Source organism: Mus musculus, chromosome 15 (genome assembly GCF_000001635.26).
Source record: "Mus musculus strain C57BL/6J chromosome 15, GRCm38.p6 C57BL/6J".
In the NCBI taxonomy this organism is placed as follows: domain Eukaryota; kingdom Metazoa; phylum Chordata; class Mammalia; order Rodentia; family Muridae; genus Mus; species Mus musculus.
In genome coordinates, this window is record NC_000081.6 from 27,614,948 (window position 1) to 27,632,995 (window position 18,048).

Here is an 18,048-nt window from a genome sequence, read left to right on the forward strand (position 1 = left end):
AGGAAGACCTCTCCATCACCTCATCACTCCTGCCAGTGACACATTTTCATACTGTCCAAGACCAAATGCAAGCCAACACTCCTGAGAAAAGGCTGCACTACATAACCCAGAGCAGCTTAAATGTCACAGGACTCTTGCCTCAGCATGAAAGTGCTGCAGTTCCAGGCATGCAACAGCCCACCCTCTTAGCTGACCCATTTCACATGGGGTAGGTGATGTAACCCGAATGCACCTGTTAGCAGGAGCCGTTGCTTTACTTTTCTGGGATACAATGTGTATGTTTAACTACTTAGGACTGTATTTGCACCAAAAATTCTTAGAAAATATAAAAATTTAAAATTAGTGTCAAATAAGCCCAGAAATCTAAAAAGGCCCACAAAGGAAAAGACTCAAAAGTATCAGATTTCGTAATAATTTTCAAAGTGCTTTCTTTTGTTTTTAAGAGTACTGTAGGCCAAGTCTATCCTCTCAGAATAATACCATCTAAAAATAAATTAAAATTTCCATTTCTTTCTTTAGTAAGTTGTAAAACACATTCATTCCCTTTACTGGTGTGTTAAAGCACACAGTCCATGCTGTGTAAGAAGCCCAGTGTCACGGGAACAAGTTAGCTACTCTCTAACACAGGAGCGCAGCAGACACCACACAGAAGTAACAGCTTTGCCATGTGTCTATCACACCAGTAATCCCAGCACTCACGAGACTGAAGCAGGAGGATTGCCACAGGTTTGAAGTCAGCCCGAGCTGCAGTTAAGATTGTCCACCCTCAGCCACCCAAAGCCCTTCAACTCCCGAGCCAACAGAAAATAGCAAAGCCGCGTTCACTAGCGCCAGGGTTTACAGAATTTCCTTTTATCCGCTACACAAATCATCAGCATGAGGCCTTCTTTGTATCAAGACACCTGCAGGCATAGATCCCAGGGACTCTCTCCCATGACTTAAATAAAGCACTAAGGATAGTCAGGTCCAGAAAAGGTTTCTCTACGTAACACTAGCATCTCATCATGAAACGTATATTTGTTTTTGAACTGCCCCTAAAATCCACATGAACTCCAGTAAAAATTATATAACTTACTTCAGAGAAACACTAAAATAAAGTCAAGTTTTTTTCTATGTGTTTTTTATGAATTCTAAACATCTGGTCTTTAACTCAGCTTAAGTGTATTAAGTTTTGTCATTCTTTCTCTTCTTGAAAATACTGATTATTTCTAGTCATTTTTTATACATATAAGATCATCTTACAGATGCAAACTGAACAAATCCATATGCTGAAATCACACTGCATGTAACACCTTCAGGCAACATGAGCAGAAAGGAGAAGTCTTCTGAGAAGAACTTCCTGAAACACTGTGATTCAAATTCATGCAACAACATACCAGTATGAGCTCCAAGTCCTGCAGCCAGGGGGGCAGCTCGGCCAGCTGGCTCATGGCCTGGAACAGTGTGGCCCTCAGTGCACAGTAGTTATCACCACGGACTCGCCTTATGGAAGTGAATTTCTGAGACACTTCCTCATAGCCCTTGGGAGAAAACATCAAAGAGTTTAGATGGTAGTTACTGGCTTGAGATAGCAAGAAAAGTTCCATCCCTACGGGAAAAAATTGTCCTAAAACATTGGGAAATGGCAAACAAGAAAGGATAGCTTAGTAAGGCATTCCAATCTCTGATTACAATTCAATTTACCTTAAAATACTGATGCTTTCTTTATGAAATCTCAGCATCTGCAACAGTGCTCCTTAACCTTCCTAATGCTATGACTCTTTAACACAGCTCTTCATATGGTGACCCCCAACCACAAAATTATTTCCTTGTTACTTCATAGCTGTCATTTTGCTACTGTTGTAAACTGTAATGTAAATATCTGATATGCAGGATATCTAGTATGGGACCCCCAAGGGAGTTGTGACCCACAGGTTGAAACCACTGATCTATAACAAATGCAACAGACCTGACATCCAAAATAAACCAGCTGTCCAGCTCTATGCACCCTCAGAGTCCCTTCCCAGTCATCTGAGGGAGCCCTCACTCACTGCTCACATCCCGAACGGTTTAATCTGTGGTTAATTTTCCCAAATGCTTTAATAAAGAGACCAGGAAGGGGGGTATGCAATATTTCTATCTCCAGTTTTAAAAATGTCCATAAATCCCGAGTTTCCAAAGTGTGTGTGTACACATACAGGCAGAAGTCACTCAGCAAAGGTAATACACTCTGAGAATATGTCACTAGGCAACGTCATCATTGTGCACACATCTGAGTACACGTGCACAAACCTAGCTGGTATATCCTACTATATCCTGGGACTATCAGGCTCTTACTGAGTATTAGCAGGGGAAGTATGCTAAGAAGCCACAATGGAAAACAAAGGTACTAAATCAAGTATGACACAACACCACAATCAAGAGGTAAAGTGAACATGAGATGATGTATCAGGTTGCTGCTGACACAGCAGGGCACACGTTGTACACAGAGCCGTGGCATGGGTAGCTATCACGTGCAGTGATGACATGACTGCATGCACAGCACTTTCACTGACAGTCCAGGTCTGTTTATAACAGCCTCATGACAAGCACTAGAGTGATGCACCACAAACACACACACACACACACACACACACACACACACACACACACACACACATCACAGCTATGTCATCAGGAGATCCAAAAGCTGCAGGTCCATTTTAATCCTACAGATCTGTAACTGTACTATTTAAGAGATGAACCTAACACTTTAAAAAATTAATCTGGCCCAGTGGTGGCGCACGCCTGTAATCCCAGCACTTGAGAGGCAGAGGCAGGTGGATTTCTGAGTTTGAGGCCAGCCTGGTCTATAGATTGAGTTCCAGGACAGCCAGGACTGCACAGAGAAACCCTGTCTCGAAAAAAAAAATTATTCTGGATTTATAAACACTTCCAAAAGAATATCCGAATCGAAACACAGGTAATTAGGCAAATAAGAACTAAAATAAAATCAAGACTCAAAGTTTATAACAGGCAATGCTCAGATTGCTAAGGAGCTGCACCGCTAAATGGGGTGTTTTAATCTGATTACTGAATGGTCAAACCTTTCTTTGCGTGCAAGCCCATAGAGAAATGATTTTCCCATAAGTTCTAAAATATGGCATATCTAGGTAACTGAGTGTCTTCAGTATTGGACTTAGACATGCCACATTAAAACAGATCTGATCTCTGGAAGAGACTAAGACAACAGAATGAAATCATTAGTTAGTGAAGCCTTTCCTAGAGCAGGTAAGGAAATACGGATGTGACTCCCTGCAGAGTCTGGGTGGAGAGCGGGAGACCCAGAGTGGATGGAAGCCCGGCTGCAGACGGCCTCTGAGAAAACAGGCCTGTCACCTTTAGCAGGAACCAGAAAGCAGGGTATTCTGTGACTGAGGCCACACAGAAGGGCCTAGAACACAGGTTTGTAAGAATTAGGGCTAAGGTGGACATCTTTCAGATTGAAGACATGAGTTGAACTCTAAAGACGAGTAAGTTTCTAAAATAATAATAATGATGATAATGAGGAGGAGGAGGAAGGAGGGGGGAGAAGAAGCAGCTTCTGCTGCTGCTATGAGAGAAATTAAAATTTAAAGAATTTAAAACCCTTTTCAATATGATTCTATCCAATTCTACCATAGTTAAGAGCACTGGCTGCTCTTCCAGAAGGCCTGGGCTCCACTCTAAGCATCCACATGGAGGCTCACAATCATAGGTAACTCCAGTCTTAGGGAGTCCAGTGCTCTCTTCTGGCCTCGCAGACACTGCACACACATAATACAGATATGCATGGAGGCAAAACACCCATATACATACAAATAAATTATAAAAATACAAAAGACTGGTCAGTATTTCTAAAGCACAAGTAGTATATTCAAAATATAAATAATCCAAGAAAGAAAAAAAAAAAGGAATCAAAAGACACAAGCTTAAGTAGTAGGTAGAAGTTTACCACTAGCTTAGGAACGGTCAAACAGAAACAGTGTCACATGGTTTCCCTTACTGATAAGGAAAGACAGATGGAGTGCACTCTGTAAGCAGAGCCCACAGGGCGTACTGCAGTTCCAATACCTATCAGTCTCAGAGGCTAGTCTAGGAGTGCTAGTATACAACAGAATGAAGTGAAGGCAGCTCCTGGCACACCTTAAATGAAGGAAATGGTTCAAATTCCTCTGCAGAGAAAGTACAGGAGGAATCTATACCTAGGACTTAGACGCATGGGCAGAGGTGTAAAATCGCCTCTGCCTATCCTTGAGGCCTTTACAGCACCAGTTAAGAAGAGCATTCACAACTGTCTCAAAGAGAAGCAGCAGTGGCTGAGTCTACTCTCAACAGCACAGCTCTGTGTTCTTCAAAGAAATTAAGTTACTAAAGAACTGATGTTGCTTCTATATTAGTACTATGACTCCAAACAAGTCCTTATCTTTGCAGTCTGTTTCCTCATCTCTAAAATTAGAACACCAATATTTACAGCATTGTCTTATTATAGCAGTTGTCCTAACCACTGTCTAAAAGCATCCTATGATACGTAGCTCAGGACAGACGGTTTGAAGACCTTCAATGGGTACACCCTGGCCATACCTTTTTCATACATGTGGCTTTCTGAGTATTTCCTCTCCATTCTTTTTTGCAGTAGTCCATGATATCCATTTCAGGAGCCACACTTAACCTGGGTTCTGTTGAAAAATCAAAATGGCAACAATGAAATGAAACACATAAGCAACGAAAGCAAGAGTAATGGAAATAGAGACACTGCCTTCCTAGGGGAGGGAGTCCTCTCCTTACACCTTACTTTCTCTAGTTTAAAAATTCCTCAATCTCACTACTGCCCATGCGTTCAGCCCATGCCACCTCTATAAACCAGAGTGCTCTCTTAATGGGTCTCCCTCGTCACCACACCACACAGCCTGCACTCCACACACCAGTCAGGTTGCTCATTAACTCCAGAGTCAGGAGGCAGTCCTTCCTCACAGCCTCAGAGAGCTGCAGGAACCTCCAGGCTCTCACTCACCTGACCCACGGGTGTGTGTGTGTGTACACTTTAATAATCAGATGCAGGCATAGGAACCATGAAAAATAGCTCATCATTTGTTTCATATCTATTAGACAGAGATAACACCTAACAAAAATTCCATTTGCTATTTACCTAATATTATAGTTTTTGTTATAAACCAGAAAGGATCAGAGCACTCAGTGTTGGCTAATCCACAGACATCCTTTAAATGTCTCCCCCAAACTAGTACAACTCAGGATTAAACACATGTTATAGATTTTTGTTGTTGTTGTTTATAAAAAATGCCTTTAAAGTCACTTCTCTCCCTAATATCCCTTCTCCTCTGTTCGTGTGTGTGTGTGTGTGTGTGTGTGTGTGTGTGTGTGTGTGTGTGTGTGCGCGTACTGGGGATTGAATTTAGGGCCTTCAGTAAGACTTTCTTGATTTAGTGGATGAGGTTTGATTTCTTGATATATGCCTATGATTATGTATATGTATGCATATGACAATTTGTGATTTCAAAAAGAAATTAGGCAATTTTCAGGTTCATCTTGGCTCCTTTTTAAAACTTTTGAGGATAGAGATATTAGCAATTGTTTTAGGAAATGAACCTAGAACACATAGAGTCTACATGTCTTGTACATACGTGTTTCACTCAATTCAACAAATAGTCCCTGAAGGTCTAACCGTGCCAAGCACTGTGCCAGGAATGGAGCTGAGAGGGAATGAGGCCAGGACTCCGCCCCAGTGGGCATCAGAGATGGAAGAGGAAAGGACCACAAGCACTTACAAGCCAGAGCATGGTGGAAGCCACTGACCCAGGAACACCGAAGCCTCCCTAGAGTTTAGGGAGTACAATTTGTTTTAAAGTAAACTGTAAAAACTGCTTATTCAAAAAAACCACCTCATTGTTCATTTCTCAAAGAAAAAAAAAAAACAACCTTTTACAAAAGGTTGCATAATCCATGCACAGACAGAGTTCTGTGTGTAGTACATAGTGATTAACCTAGACATGAAAACAACCACTGTTACTCTGTGAAATTCAAGAGATAATGTTTAGGAGGCTACTTAGAATAAGGAAGTACTCACATGTATCTGCCTCCCCACTCACATGCCCCCCAGACAGGAAGAACTGCTATTACACAGTCAGGACCCTTCTGGGCCATCAGTTCTTGTCAGGGAGGGCTGTACGCCTGGGAAGAAGGTACTTCACCAGCAGAGGACGGGCTTCCAGACAATAAGTCTTCCTTCCTGTCTCCTCCACTGCTGTCCTCACTTGCAGACACACTAAGACTGACCCCTGGGCAAGGCTGGGGAGTCCTACCATCTCAGATCACAGGGTTAAGGCTGGCCCAGGGGTCTTATAAAAGCTGGAGAACAAGCCAGAAGCCCGATCCTGTCCTGAATCAGAGGTCAGCATAAGGTAAGAGGCTTGGAGAACTTAAGTACTTGCATAGCTACAACATAATGTTACCTGAATCCCAGCAGGCTTCTGTGTCTGGGAGGCACAGCAGGTCCCACATGCTGACTAAGCTAGGGGATGGAGGCACAGGAGGAGGCAGTGTTTGACCTCGTCAGCCCACTGAGCACAACTCCCTCCATCTAACTAAACTACACAGGCTTCCATTGCTGCTTCAAGGAAGAAGACTAGTTCTTTTGACAAAACCAAGAAAAGAAAATAATAATAATAATAATAATAATAACAACAACAACAATAATAAGTAAGGGAAGTAAAAAAAAAAAAACCTCAAGAGTGGAAAACAGGCAGTCAGATAAGCAAGCACCACATACGTGACAAATACAATAATCAGACCTCAAAGGATAAGAAACAAACTGGGACTCCTCCAGGAACCTGGAACATTCAGGACAGACTAGCACTGGGATCTCAAACTTCTTCTACAATGGGTCTGGTAGAAAATCACCAGGGTTTTAGGGGCACATGGTTTGGCAACTCCTCAGTTTGCATGAAAGCTCCCAAATCAAACATAAGCTTATAAGTTCCAAAAGAACTGCATTTACAAAACTGGACAGGTCAAGGTGTGGAAAGCCTTCACTGAGCTAAATTCACCTACAAAAGCATGAGAGCTTTCTTACAGGTCGCAGTAAGCACTGTGCCCTGCCATGGAGGAGGCAGAGCGCCTACAGGACACTGAGGAAGGGCAGTGAGCTATGAGGAGTACCGTGAGACTGAAAACACACTTCACCAAACTCACTAAATAGTTGGGCACTGTGTGGGAACAATGCTGGACAAAAGAAAGTCAGCCAGGAGGTGATGGTGCACGCCTTTAATCCCAGCACTCAGGAGGCAGAGGCAGGCAGATCTCTGAGTTCAAGGCCAGCCTGGTCTACAGAGTGAGTTCCAGGACAGCCAAGGGAACAGAGAAACCCTGTCTCGAGAAAAAAAAAAAAAAAAAAAAGGAAAGAGAGAGAGAGAGAGAGAAAGAAAGAAAGAAAGAAAGAAAGAAAGAAAGAAAGAAAGAAAGAAGGAAAGAAGGAAAGAAAGAAAGAAAGAAAGAAAGAGGGAGGGTGGGTCAAATCAAAACCGAGCCCCGGAGGTGGAAGAGGAAAACAGAGGGTCTACAGCATTATCAAACGATGCTATGTAAGCCGAGTGATTTGGAGCAAGGCAGCCATGAAGACTGAGCATCCTATGAAGTTCTAAGGAGGGTCACTACAAAACATCCCTGCTGCTTCATAGGGATCAGCTCTGGAGGAAGAATCAGAAACCATTACCAAACCGTACGTATCCTAATTACAATAACACTTTTGTTAGCCACAGGGACAGAAGCCATTCTAATAGAGAGGCAGAGCATGAGAATCACACAAGCAGTGAGAGTTCCATTCATTCATAGGCACTCTGTGGAGATCTCTCCTCAGCCTCTGCACAGGCCGACCTGCAGAGGAAGGCCACACTTCACTTGGAGTCACACCAGGAATGAGAAGAGCAAGCTGGAAGAGCTACAGACGGCAGAGCCACACAGTGGCCGGCGTTCTCAAGCACATGGTCATTGTGCCACAGTCATTAGAGGCACCGGGCCCTCGTCAAGGATAAGTGTACGGCTAACTTCTCAAAACATCTTGCAACTGAAAATGACCAATGTGTTCAAATCCAAACTCTTCTAAGGATGTAAAGAGCCAAGCTGAGAGACGGCAGACTAAAGAGACGCGGGGCAGAGTCTTCCCTACGTCTATTTCAGCCAAGTGAGTAGTTCGTGTAGAAGAGACTGGATGTATGAGAGGACTTGTAGGAATTACAGGCCGCATTTCATGAACGCGGGCGTGCTGATCTAACTAGTTATCTATGACAAGAAAGTCTACAGACAAAACAGTTCCACACATACCTGATATCCCTCTTTCATGTATTAGCAATTCTTTCTCCTTTTCTATTTCATCTGCAGCACGGTACATGTCCTCCTCGCTGAAATCACACCAAAGTAGATATTTTCAAACTCTTGTTGCACTGACATTTCCCACTGTGTGACAATATACAGCTGCTTACGAAATGCTATGACATGGAGATTTTACATGACTCCAAGGTCAACCGAACTAAAATCTACAGGCATGCATCCAAGTCAGGGACTCTCCTGAATGGCTCCTCCATGTGCTGAGAACAAAAACAAGTGCTGTGTACACAGCATTTACACAGAATGCCCACTTTTATAACATATTACGAGTAAATCTGACGGCAACTAACTCTGAACATGAAAAGAGAGAATCATTACAAAGCCCCATAAGCTAAAAATCTTCCTCAAAGATTCTCTTGTTCCCTCACCAGCCACCAGCCAACCACCCAGATGACACTATGTTCCCACATAGTTTAATGACTACTACTAATGAACAACATCTTTAAGAATATATCCACTTCCCAAGGTGTCTTCAGTAACTAGTAAGTATTAGGAAGAGGGTAAAATTCCAGGCAAAGATAATGAATGTGGCTCCCACTTTGAAAACACCTCCCTTTCCTTAAAAATTTAGAGGCTTGGCTAGAGCTGCCCTGCATGTGCCAACTTTAGTATTAATCCCAGCACCTTGAAAATAATATTCACCCCAAAATGACAATAAAGGGGACAGAACACAAACTGTGTATGTGAAAGACCAGAAGGGAGCAGAGGGGAAATGGTACAAACAAGGAAGTTCTGGGATAGCTGGAAAGGCAGCTATGCAAGGCAAGCTAGGGAGTCTGAGGCTCAGGAACTAGAAGAAGCAAGTTCATCTGAAGGAATAGCAACACACTGAGCTTAAAATCAGGAGAGGCCACACTAGGAGTGTGCAGACTTCCATCTCCCTGTACTTCCCATGACACTGCTCCATCCTCCCAGCAGACGGAAGAAAGAGGAGCTTCAAACACAATGGAATCCAGGAAGGCAGAGGTGCCAGGCTCAGATATAACTAACCAAGTAAGCAAGGTACTCCTGCTTCTGATCTCTTCCTTCTTGGACATGGCCTAGCAGACAGAGCTGGGAGGAAGACCAGAGTCTCAGGAGAGAAAGACAAAGAACGGAGGTAAGAGTGAATCTAACCAGAACCTCATGAACTCATCCAGTGTTTCCCACGTATGAGAGAACAAATGTCTAAATCTGCCCCTTGCAGACGTGGTGGTACATGCTTATAATCCCAGTACTCAAGAAGCTGTGGATGGAGATCTTGATATCAAAACCAGCCTGGACTATAGCAAGACCTTGTCATTTACATATATATGTAAATATATATGAATGCGCCTTACCCACCCCTTCCCTCCAGCACAGCTCTGATTATTCTCCTATGCACTACTCAGAGTTCAACCCAAACAGTTACTCACAACTACCCTACATGTTTTACAGGGACTCGCTCCAGGCATTCTCTTGTCCCAGCGGATTCAGAATCGTGACCCGCCTCTTTGCTAACACATCCTGACATGTGCTTTGTGGCACACACTCTACAGAGAGCAACAGTTACTGTGGGTACCCAGTCAGACTGAGAGAAGATAGCTGCTCTGTATCCTAGTCCTCATTACCTCTACGTGCAGCAGTTCCTGGAGTATTTACTTCACAGGATTGCTGTGAGAGAGACAGGTTTAAAGTAACAAGTACTCAAAAAAGCTGGCTACTATTAATTTTCATATATCCAATGTGGAGAGTACTAATGGAAAATCTGCCCAGTGGTCATTGCTCAGCTTTCTTCTCTCTAGTGTGTATGTACAGTGTTAGCAGTATGATGGTAAGAGAGCAAGTATCATATGATGCAGTGACATTTCAAGCAAAAGGCATGATGTCACTCAGAGAGCTTGTGCCCAAGTGGAAAGCAAACAGATGCATGGGGACCACAGATCAAAGGCCAAAAATAAAATATGACCACATGTTCTCATCCTTCTCTCATAAACTTAATAACAGCTTTCTGTCAACCAACAATGACGCCTATCAGAGGAATTCTGACCCTCTAAAATAGTCATTGAAACAAATCACTTTCTTAATATATTTAAATTCTCAGAAGCTGTCTTCAGATGACACTTCCCCAATCTCGCCCTCACTTTTCTCAGCTTAAGTGAGAAGGCTGTGTGAGCTGCGGTTCCTCTTCCAGCTAACTCCTAACCGCCTGTGATAAATTTGCATTGCAGGCAAATTCTGTGGCTAGCCTGGATGAGCTTTTGGCTCCCCTCATCTTCCTCACAACCCAGTGCCCAGAGAGGGCAATCCAAATGGTCACTTTACAAAGACAAATGCTCACACAGGGCAACAGGAAAAGAACCAGAAGAAGGGAAGAGCAGAACAGGCAGGAGAGCTGCGTGCACAGCAAGACAGAGCAGCACCGACTCGGTGGGCGGGCAGGAAGAGCAGTGACTCAGGACGCGGTTCTCACAAGAGGAGCCGAGCAGAAGCCATCACTTCGGCAACCATACATTTCACCCAGATCCTTGCACCAGTATTTTGTTAATGTCACTGGCCACCAAAGGTGAGCCGCAATGTGAGACTTCGAATTTGAGCCCAAAGCTGTGCGTCCTGGGAGAACAGATGGCCACCTTTAAGTCATGGAGATCCACACAGTCAGAAAGGAAAGCATGTGAGAGCCAGGATGAACTGTGCATCCACCTAAGGAAACCAGAAAGGAACAGGGGAAAAACTATGCGTAGAGAACCCTAGGGACGGAGCACGTGGCTAGCATGCCCCAGCCTCTGGCTCTCACCCACTGGAAAGTAAAAAACGACAATGGCTTCACTGAACTTGTGTCTTGGGGCTGAAGTGCAGGTTTGCTTTGCTCTACTGTCTTGAACTGACAAATGCTGTGCCGCCAACAACTGCAAAGCGGCGTTGGCCACGCTGGGAATGTGGAGCTGGTGGAGGGCTGAGCTCTTTTGTAATGGGAGGGAAAGATAATGAAACAATGCAAGGAAGGGGGCAATATTAAGATAAAGTCATCAATGCTGACAGAGCTGAAAGAATGGCAACTTTTACTGGGAAAGACATGTCCACTCTGGGAAGGACCTCAGACTCAGATGATCACCACAGCAAAGACTTCTCTCCTAAACCATGACAGCCAAAAAACAGTAGGGTGAGAAATGACTCCATGTCCAGACATGCTAGTTACACTTCAACTGTACAGTTAAATTTTAAACCAAAATGATAATAACTCCTAACTAGAAATTTCCTAGTTTCGCATCCTGGCATTATTTGAAAGGATCTGTTTTCAAGTTCCCAATAAATACTATTTACCCATTTTCTCATGAGCTAGACTACTCTATTCTGAATCCAACATGCCAAACTGAGTAAGCTCCAGTACATGCTAAATTATAACTAGTACCTCTTCCTTTGCTCACAGATTTCCATATCAACAAATTTTAAAGGTAAGAGTGTGTGTGTGTGTGTGTGTGTGTGTGTGTATGTGTGTGTGTCTGTGTGTTGTGGGAGGGAGATTGAGCTAGGCCAGCCTTGAACTCCTGATCCTTCTCCAACTCTGCCTTTGGAGTGCTGGCATTACAGGAAAGAAGTACTAAATCCAGCTAAGACTTGTTTGCAAATGCTTACTAGTGCAAACAAAATTATACTATTTCCAAGAAAACTGTAAAATTAAAGGCAGAGGTCAGTGAAACAGATTTCTATGAAGCCATATTTTCAATTTCTGATTCAAGACATGAAATGAAAACAACCAATTCTAACGTCTATGCACAGCTTACAAACACTACTGTTTTCTTGTTATTAAAAAGCAGCATTTATTTTGGTATTTACTACTTTATGTGCATGACTGCTTCCCTGAATGCATATCTGTATGCCATTCGTGTGCCTAGATCCTGAGGCCAGAAGAGGGGGCGGGATCCTCTGGTACTGGAGTTACGGGTGGTAACTGTAAGTGCTGAGTGAGAGCCTAAACCAGGTCCTACACAAGGGCGGCAAGGACTCTTAACCACTAGCCATTTTTCCAGCCCTCTCTGCAGTATTGGTAAGGTGGAGTCAACCAATGTGACACCACACATCTTCCTACCCAGACCCAGAAACGTAAAGACCACTAGGCCTAGCCTTTGTCTAGTCTGGTGACTGCAGAGAGGATAAACAACAGAACACATACAGGAAAGTACCAGCACCTAGGCCAAAATTCCACCCACTTCTGCAAGTGGACTTTCCATGTCAGCTCATCCTGCTCCATGTGACTTCCAGAAGCGCATAAGGACAACACAGCTGCCTGCAACAAGGAGGTCTGGAAACATCCTGGGTGACTCCTCAAGCGGGGTCTTCCTTGCGTGAGGAAAGGAGAGGGAGTCCACTACATCCCCACAGCTACACGCCTTCTTACCCCACTCTGGAAGCTAGGCTGGGCAAGGACAGAAAACAGCATAAACGAGGGTTGACAATCCCTGCAAACAGCCTAACACATAGAGGAGTGTGCTCGCAGACCCTTGAAGAATACCTTAGCTTAGAAACACAAGTTTGCACTCAATTTCATCGGGCTTCCCAGACGACTGGTATGCCTCCATACAAGAGCATACCCAGCATCAATCTCAGAGTAAACCCCAGTCCCATCCTCAAGTAGACTGAGAAGGCGCACGGGGTAGTCTGTGACTTCCCTAACCACTTCCGGTTTGGTCACGCCCTTGAGGAGGATAGCGTGGTATGACTGTCTAAGGGTTCCCCACATGAAAGGATGAAGGGAAGGGAAGATGGAGCAAAGGAGGCCTGTGATGTGAGCAGCCGGGGAACCTGCACAAGGTCAGTTACTCTGGTCTAATGTCAGGCCTCTTCAAATGGGACTCCCAGCTTTACAGTGACCATCCCTTGGGGCTTGTGCAGGAGGCAGTGTATACATGTGGTTTGGGTGTCCCTCTTCCCCAGTCCTTTCCCCTGTGAAATGCGGTGAGCTTATTAAAAAGAAATCAGAACAGCTGAGCTACTAGAGCCAAACCCCAAGTTCATAATTCACCTGTAGGCTGCCTAGGACTTACACTCATAACCAATCTCCCTCAAATGTAGTAAAAATAACGCTATAGCATATCTCAAATCATATCCAATCTCACCATGGTCCCTATTTTAAGGTAAAAATATTTTCAATAACTCTGAGTGGAGAGGTCTGACCCCTGAGCCTAACACAGATTTAAACGCACATTCTTAACAGCATTAAATTTATAGCCAAACTATTAAGCGGCTTATATCACATACGCACATATTACACTGTCAACTATTTACTGTTTCTCTGATACGGGACCCTAGAAAAGCCCCACAGAGAGAAAGAGCCCAATCCACTACTCATGTAAGGCTGAGTCAGAAAGGCAAAATGGTCTAGCAGTGTGGTGTATTAACCAGTAATACTTGTGAGTTACACTATACACTAGCCTCATTTCCACACCTGAAGAGTCAAGAGAAAATGGGTCAATTAAAGCCAACACAGGCAGTAAGGAAAAAAAGAAACAGCTAATAACATTCAAATTACAAACATAGGCGTGGTTATAAGCCATGCCTCTCTGTCCAGTGTTGCTGAGGAGGTCAAGAAGAAGGGGGTAAGGGGTAGGGAGTTGGGGGGGGGGGGGGAGGTGTCAAGAACCATGGTCTTAAAATCTCCTACCTGTTTCTCCCTGCCTAACAACACAATCCGCACCTGTTTCCTCAAGAGTGAGATGACAAACCCAGGTTTCAGCTTTAAGACTAACAGCAGTGTGAAGACTCCTTCCCTTTGAGGTCCGTTCCCCAAGGTGTTCGTGAGAACCACCACACCAGAAAACCTTCCAAACAACTGTGTGTACGTTGGAGAATGTGGTTCTGGCCTCAAAGGCTCAGGTATCTTTCAAGGCATGTGAAACTGCTAGGGTAAGACTGAGGTGCAGGGCTTAAAAGGCTGGGCATCCAGGAAAGGAATGGACTAGGAAAGCAGGCTGAAAGGCAGAGCCGTCAGGAAGCAGAGGAAGAGCAGAGGAAAGAGACATCTCTAACCTAGACAGTTTCAACCTGGCAACCACAGACTAGACCAACTCAAACATGGCCCTGTAATATAAAGGAGCTCAATAGAAAGAAAAATAAGTGTCCCTACTTAAGAATCAGGACATTTCATTTAAAAAAACCAGGCTATCTAGATTCATTGACTACAGCAACTATGGCTGAAGCTTAGATAATGCTGACCCAAATAAAGAGCTAAAAGCTCCCCAAGTCCCAAAGCTAACAGACAATGTCACTAACGCTAATTGGCAGCCTAGCTCTTAGAGAAGGTTAAGGCTTCCCACTCTATACCTTTCCTGTTACCACTAGCTCATTACAGGAATAATTACCATCACACTCGGGCGCTCAATAAACGAAAGCGGTCAAAGCCCACCGCAAAGCACCTCACAACTGAGCTGCTATTATATCCCGTCTTCCTTAACAAGGCTTCAAAAGACCCCTTCTTAGGAAATTGAAAGAGCTCTAAAGGTCCATCTAGACACACCTTATGCTTTAACTTTTGGATCATAAGAAAACTGACTGTCGGAGCTTTTGATTTTCTAAGTCCAAAGACATCTAGAACTGTGCCACGAACTCAGTAGACACCTCCAAACCCTGCACAGTGAAATCGCTTCTAACTTACTGTTTTTCTTCACAGTCAATAAGGAACTGCTCTAAAACTGTGTGCCTGTGTGTGTGTGTGTGTGTGTGTGTGTGTGTAAAAGCAAAGAGTGGTAGGAATACCTAGCCAGGGTCTGACGGGGTAAAACGGAGAGGGCCAGCCTGTGGCCAAAGTCTGTCCAACAGGTGGGAAACTCTTCAAGTGGTGACATCGCAGGACAATTCTGTGGCTGTTACTGGGGCGAACTCACTTCCTCCGAGCTAGGTTAGGGGAAAAGAGCTACAGGGAGTCAGTGGATCATTAAAGGGGCCTCTCTGGATTTCTTTCCCAAATTCCTAGCGCTTTCCCTAACTTCAGGATTGGACAGTTGTCAAAGCGGGAGTGTGGCGGCCTGGGTGACCGAGCTGTGACAGGGTCCACACTCCCGACTCTCTACTGCTCGGTCTGGGTAGCCGACCTGAAACCGAGGGAACCCACGCAGCCCCGCGCCCGCGCCCGCTCCCACGCCCGCCCCGCTCACTCACTGCTCGGCCGGGCATCGCGTCGCGGCCCGGGGCTGCGCGCCGGCCGTCACCTTCCCGCCGTCCCGCGCCGCGGCCCCGGCCTCGCGCGCCGGCGTCTCGGCGCAGCTTGCACCGGGCCACGCTCCGGGCTGGGGCATGGTTCCCCGACTCATCCGCGGCCACGCCGGGCCCTGCCGTCCCGCCGTCCGGAGCCGTGGCTGCGCTGCCCCGCACCCCGCGAGGTCCGCAGAGCGCTTCCGTAAGCGTCACTGTGGCCCGCCCCGCGACCTTTGACCTGCAGCAAGGGGGCGTGGCGAGAGGCTAGGGGACCTGGAACGGGCGGGGCTGGGAATGGAGGGAGGACGCCTGCGCAGAGCGGATTTGAGCCGCGGAGCCTGGAGCGGCCCGCGCCGTGTGCCCACTGCGCATGTCCGGGCTCAGTAGGTGGTGTTGGGGGATGTTGGAGGCTGGGCAGGACACGCGGCTGGGCGGTGTGGAGTTGAGAGAGTTAGGATGCCGGGTAGTACTTACCTCGGTACAGAACTTCATCCTTGGTCCCCTAAAAGTTCTGCTGGCACCGTTCCTCAGTGCCAGCGCGGCCTCTGGAGCCCACGTGGCCTTGACCTCGGCTGTGGGGTCGTAGTTGAGCAAGCACAACATTCTGTGCCATCTTGAATTAGATTGCTTCATGTGATCGATTTAAGAGTAAGAGTAAAGGGCTGACATTAACAGATTTCCAAGGTATGACCGTGGAGGCGCAGAAGCCGGGGAGAGTGGGTGAGTTAGTAGGCATGGCTCCAGCCTTGAGGCAGAACCCGAGTATGGAGCAATAGCGAGGCAGGGACATTTCGGAAGCCTGCAGATAGGTTCAGGGGCAGAACCGAAAAGTAAGATTGGAAGTCAGATCATAAAAAGCCAAGTTTAGATTGATAAGCTTGAGCTTCGTCTTTTCCGTGTTCTCTCTATAAGGCCATTTATGAAAGATCATTTTTGCCTGCAGTTAAATATTAAAGCATAGGACTAAACTGATGTTCAGAGGTGAGGGGAGCACACTAGTGTTAAACATCCCCAAGGCTGATTGGGTGATTAAAACGTCCTTGATTATGGAGAGCTAGAATATTACCGATTAGGAGTAAGCTGCACAGTCTTGGGCGATCTTCAGTTCTCCTTAATAGCCATTTATTGCCAACCTCATTATAGCTTTTAGGTAAATCATTGGGATCTACAGACTTACGGCCAGAATAACATCAGATCACATAACAAACATTTAACAAACATTTCTACCATCTACCTGATGCGTTTTAGAAAGACCTTTGACTTAATGTTTGATTTGTTCTGTTACTATTTAAAAAAACAAACAAACAAACAAAAAAGCAAGGAAGCCATTAGGCTGGAGCATATGGAGACTATTTGGAATAAGTCAAATCTGTGTTCCTGGACCATTGTGCCTCATATTTCCTTGGCTCCAGACTAAACTATCTTACTTTCTTTCAGGGGAGGGCTATGTTCTTTGTAAAGAACCTGTAAAGATAAACTCGGGGAGGTGGGAACATAAGAGGATAAACTATAGAAAGAACATTTGTGCTGGGTGAGATGGTGCACGCCTTTAATCCCACCACTTGGGAGGCAGAGGCAGGCGAATTTCTGAGTTCGAGGCCAGCATGGTCTACAAAGTGAGTTTCAGGACAGCCAGGGCTACACAGAGAAACCCTGCCTCAAAAAAACAAAACAAAACAAAACAAAACAAAAACAAAAACAAGAGAAAGAAAGAAAGAAAGAAAGAAAGAAAGAAAGAAAGAAAGAACGTTTGTCTTGAGACAAATAACTCTGAGGTGTTCTTTTCCTTTTTTTTTTTTTTCTTTAAAAAGTAAGAAACACACCTGCTGAAAATTCAAAGCATAAAATGGTAAGCAAACTGGTTGAGGAACTTAAGGAGGAAGGATTGTAGTAGGTCATCACCCAGTTCACGTCCATCTGGAACATCCCAATCTGACTTCGGGGGGCCGGGGGATGGGGGAAGAATCTCTGTCTATGAGATTAGTAAGGTGATGTCATGTTGGATTGGGGTGTCCTGTAAAGCTATTGATTGGTGTTTTGAGAGGAGAGACTGACCACACAGACAGATAAACAGCAGAGGGAATAAAGCCATGTGGGGAAGAAGACAGAGATTGAAGGAACGCAGCTAAAACCTAAGGAATGATGGAACTTACCAGAAGCTAAGATAAAGCAAACAAAGGCTATCCAAAGACTCTTTGGCTAAAGCTTAACCCTGCCAGCAATCTCACAGCACACTTTCAGCTTCCAAAACTTTAACTTTCTGTTGTTTGCCCTCTGATTTGTTGTTTTTTGTTACAATAGTCTGAGGAAATTAATACAAGGCTCAAGATGAAGATATCTAAAATTTTACCACACTAAATATGTTTGCAACGAGTCTAACAGGTAAAGAGCCTGAATTCAAAATAAGAATTCAGAAATAAGCTTTATTGCCCAGATGGAACTACGTTAGCTCTTGGGCTCTGAGTTGTAATTTAGCCCTTAGCAGTTTCCACATTCACATTT

General features: G+C 44.8%; 1 protein-coding gene across 4 annotated transcripts in view; it reads right to left on the reverse strand.

Annotated features, from left to right (window-relative positions):
- The window catches only part of Otulin (OTU deubiquitinase with linear linkage specificity), a 33,923-nt gene extending 17,893 nt beyond the window's left edge, over nucleotides 1-16,030 (reverse strand). For 2 of the 4 annotated variants that reach the window (XR_003951403.1, XM_006520105.2), the window contains exons 1-3: nucleotides 15,511-16,030; nucleotides 4,582-4,676; nucleotides 1,377-1,520 (exon numbers count right to left, since the gene is read on the reverse strand). Coding sequence is in view for 3 of the 4 variants with exons in the window: in XM_006520105.2 (XP_006520168.1) it covers nucleotides 1,377-1,520; nucleotides 4,582-4,650 (213 nt within the window). In the remaining variant the exon portion in view is untranslated. Of the gene's footprint in view, nucleotides 1-1,376; nucleotides 1,521-4,581; nucleotides 4,677-8,334; nucleotides 8,412-15,108; nucleotides 15,247-15,510 lie in introns of all 4 variants that reach the window. The other 2 variants (XM_006520104.2, NM_001013792.2) reach the window with 2 other exon arrangements.
- Nucleotides 16,031-18,048: the final 2,018 nt, after the last annotated feature.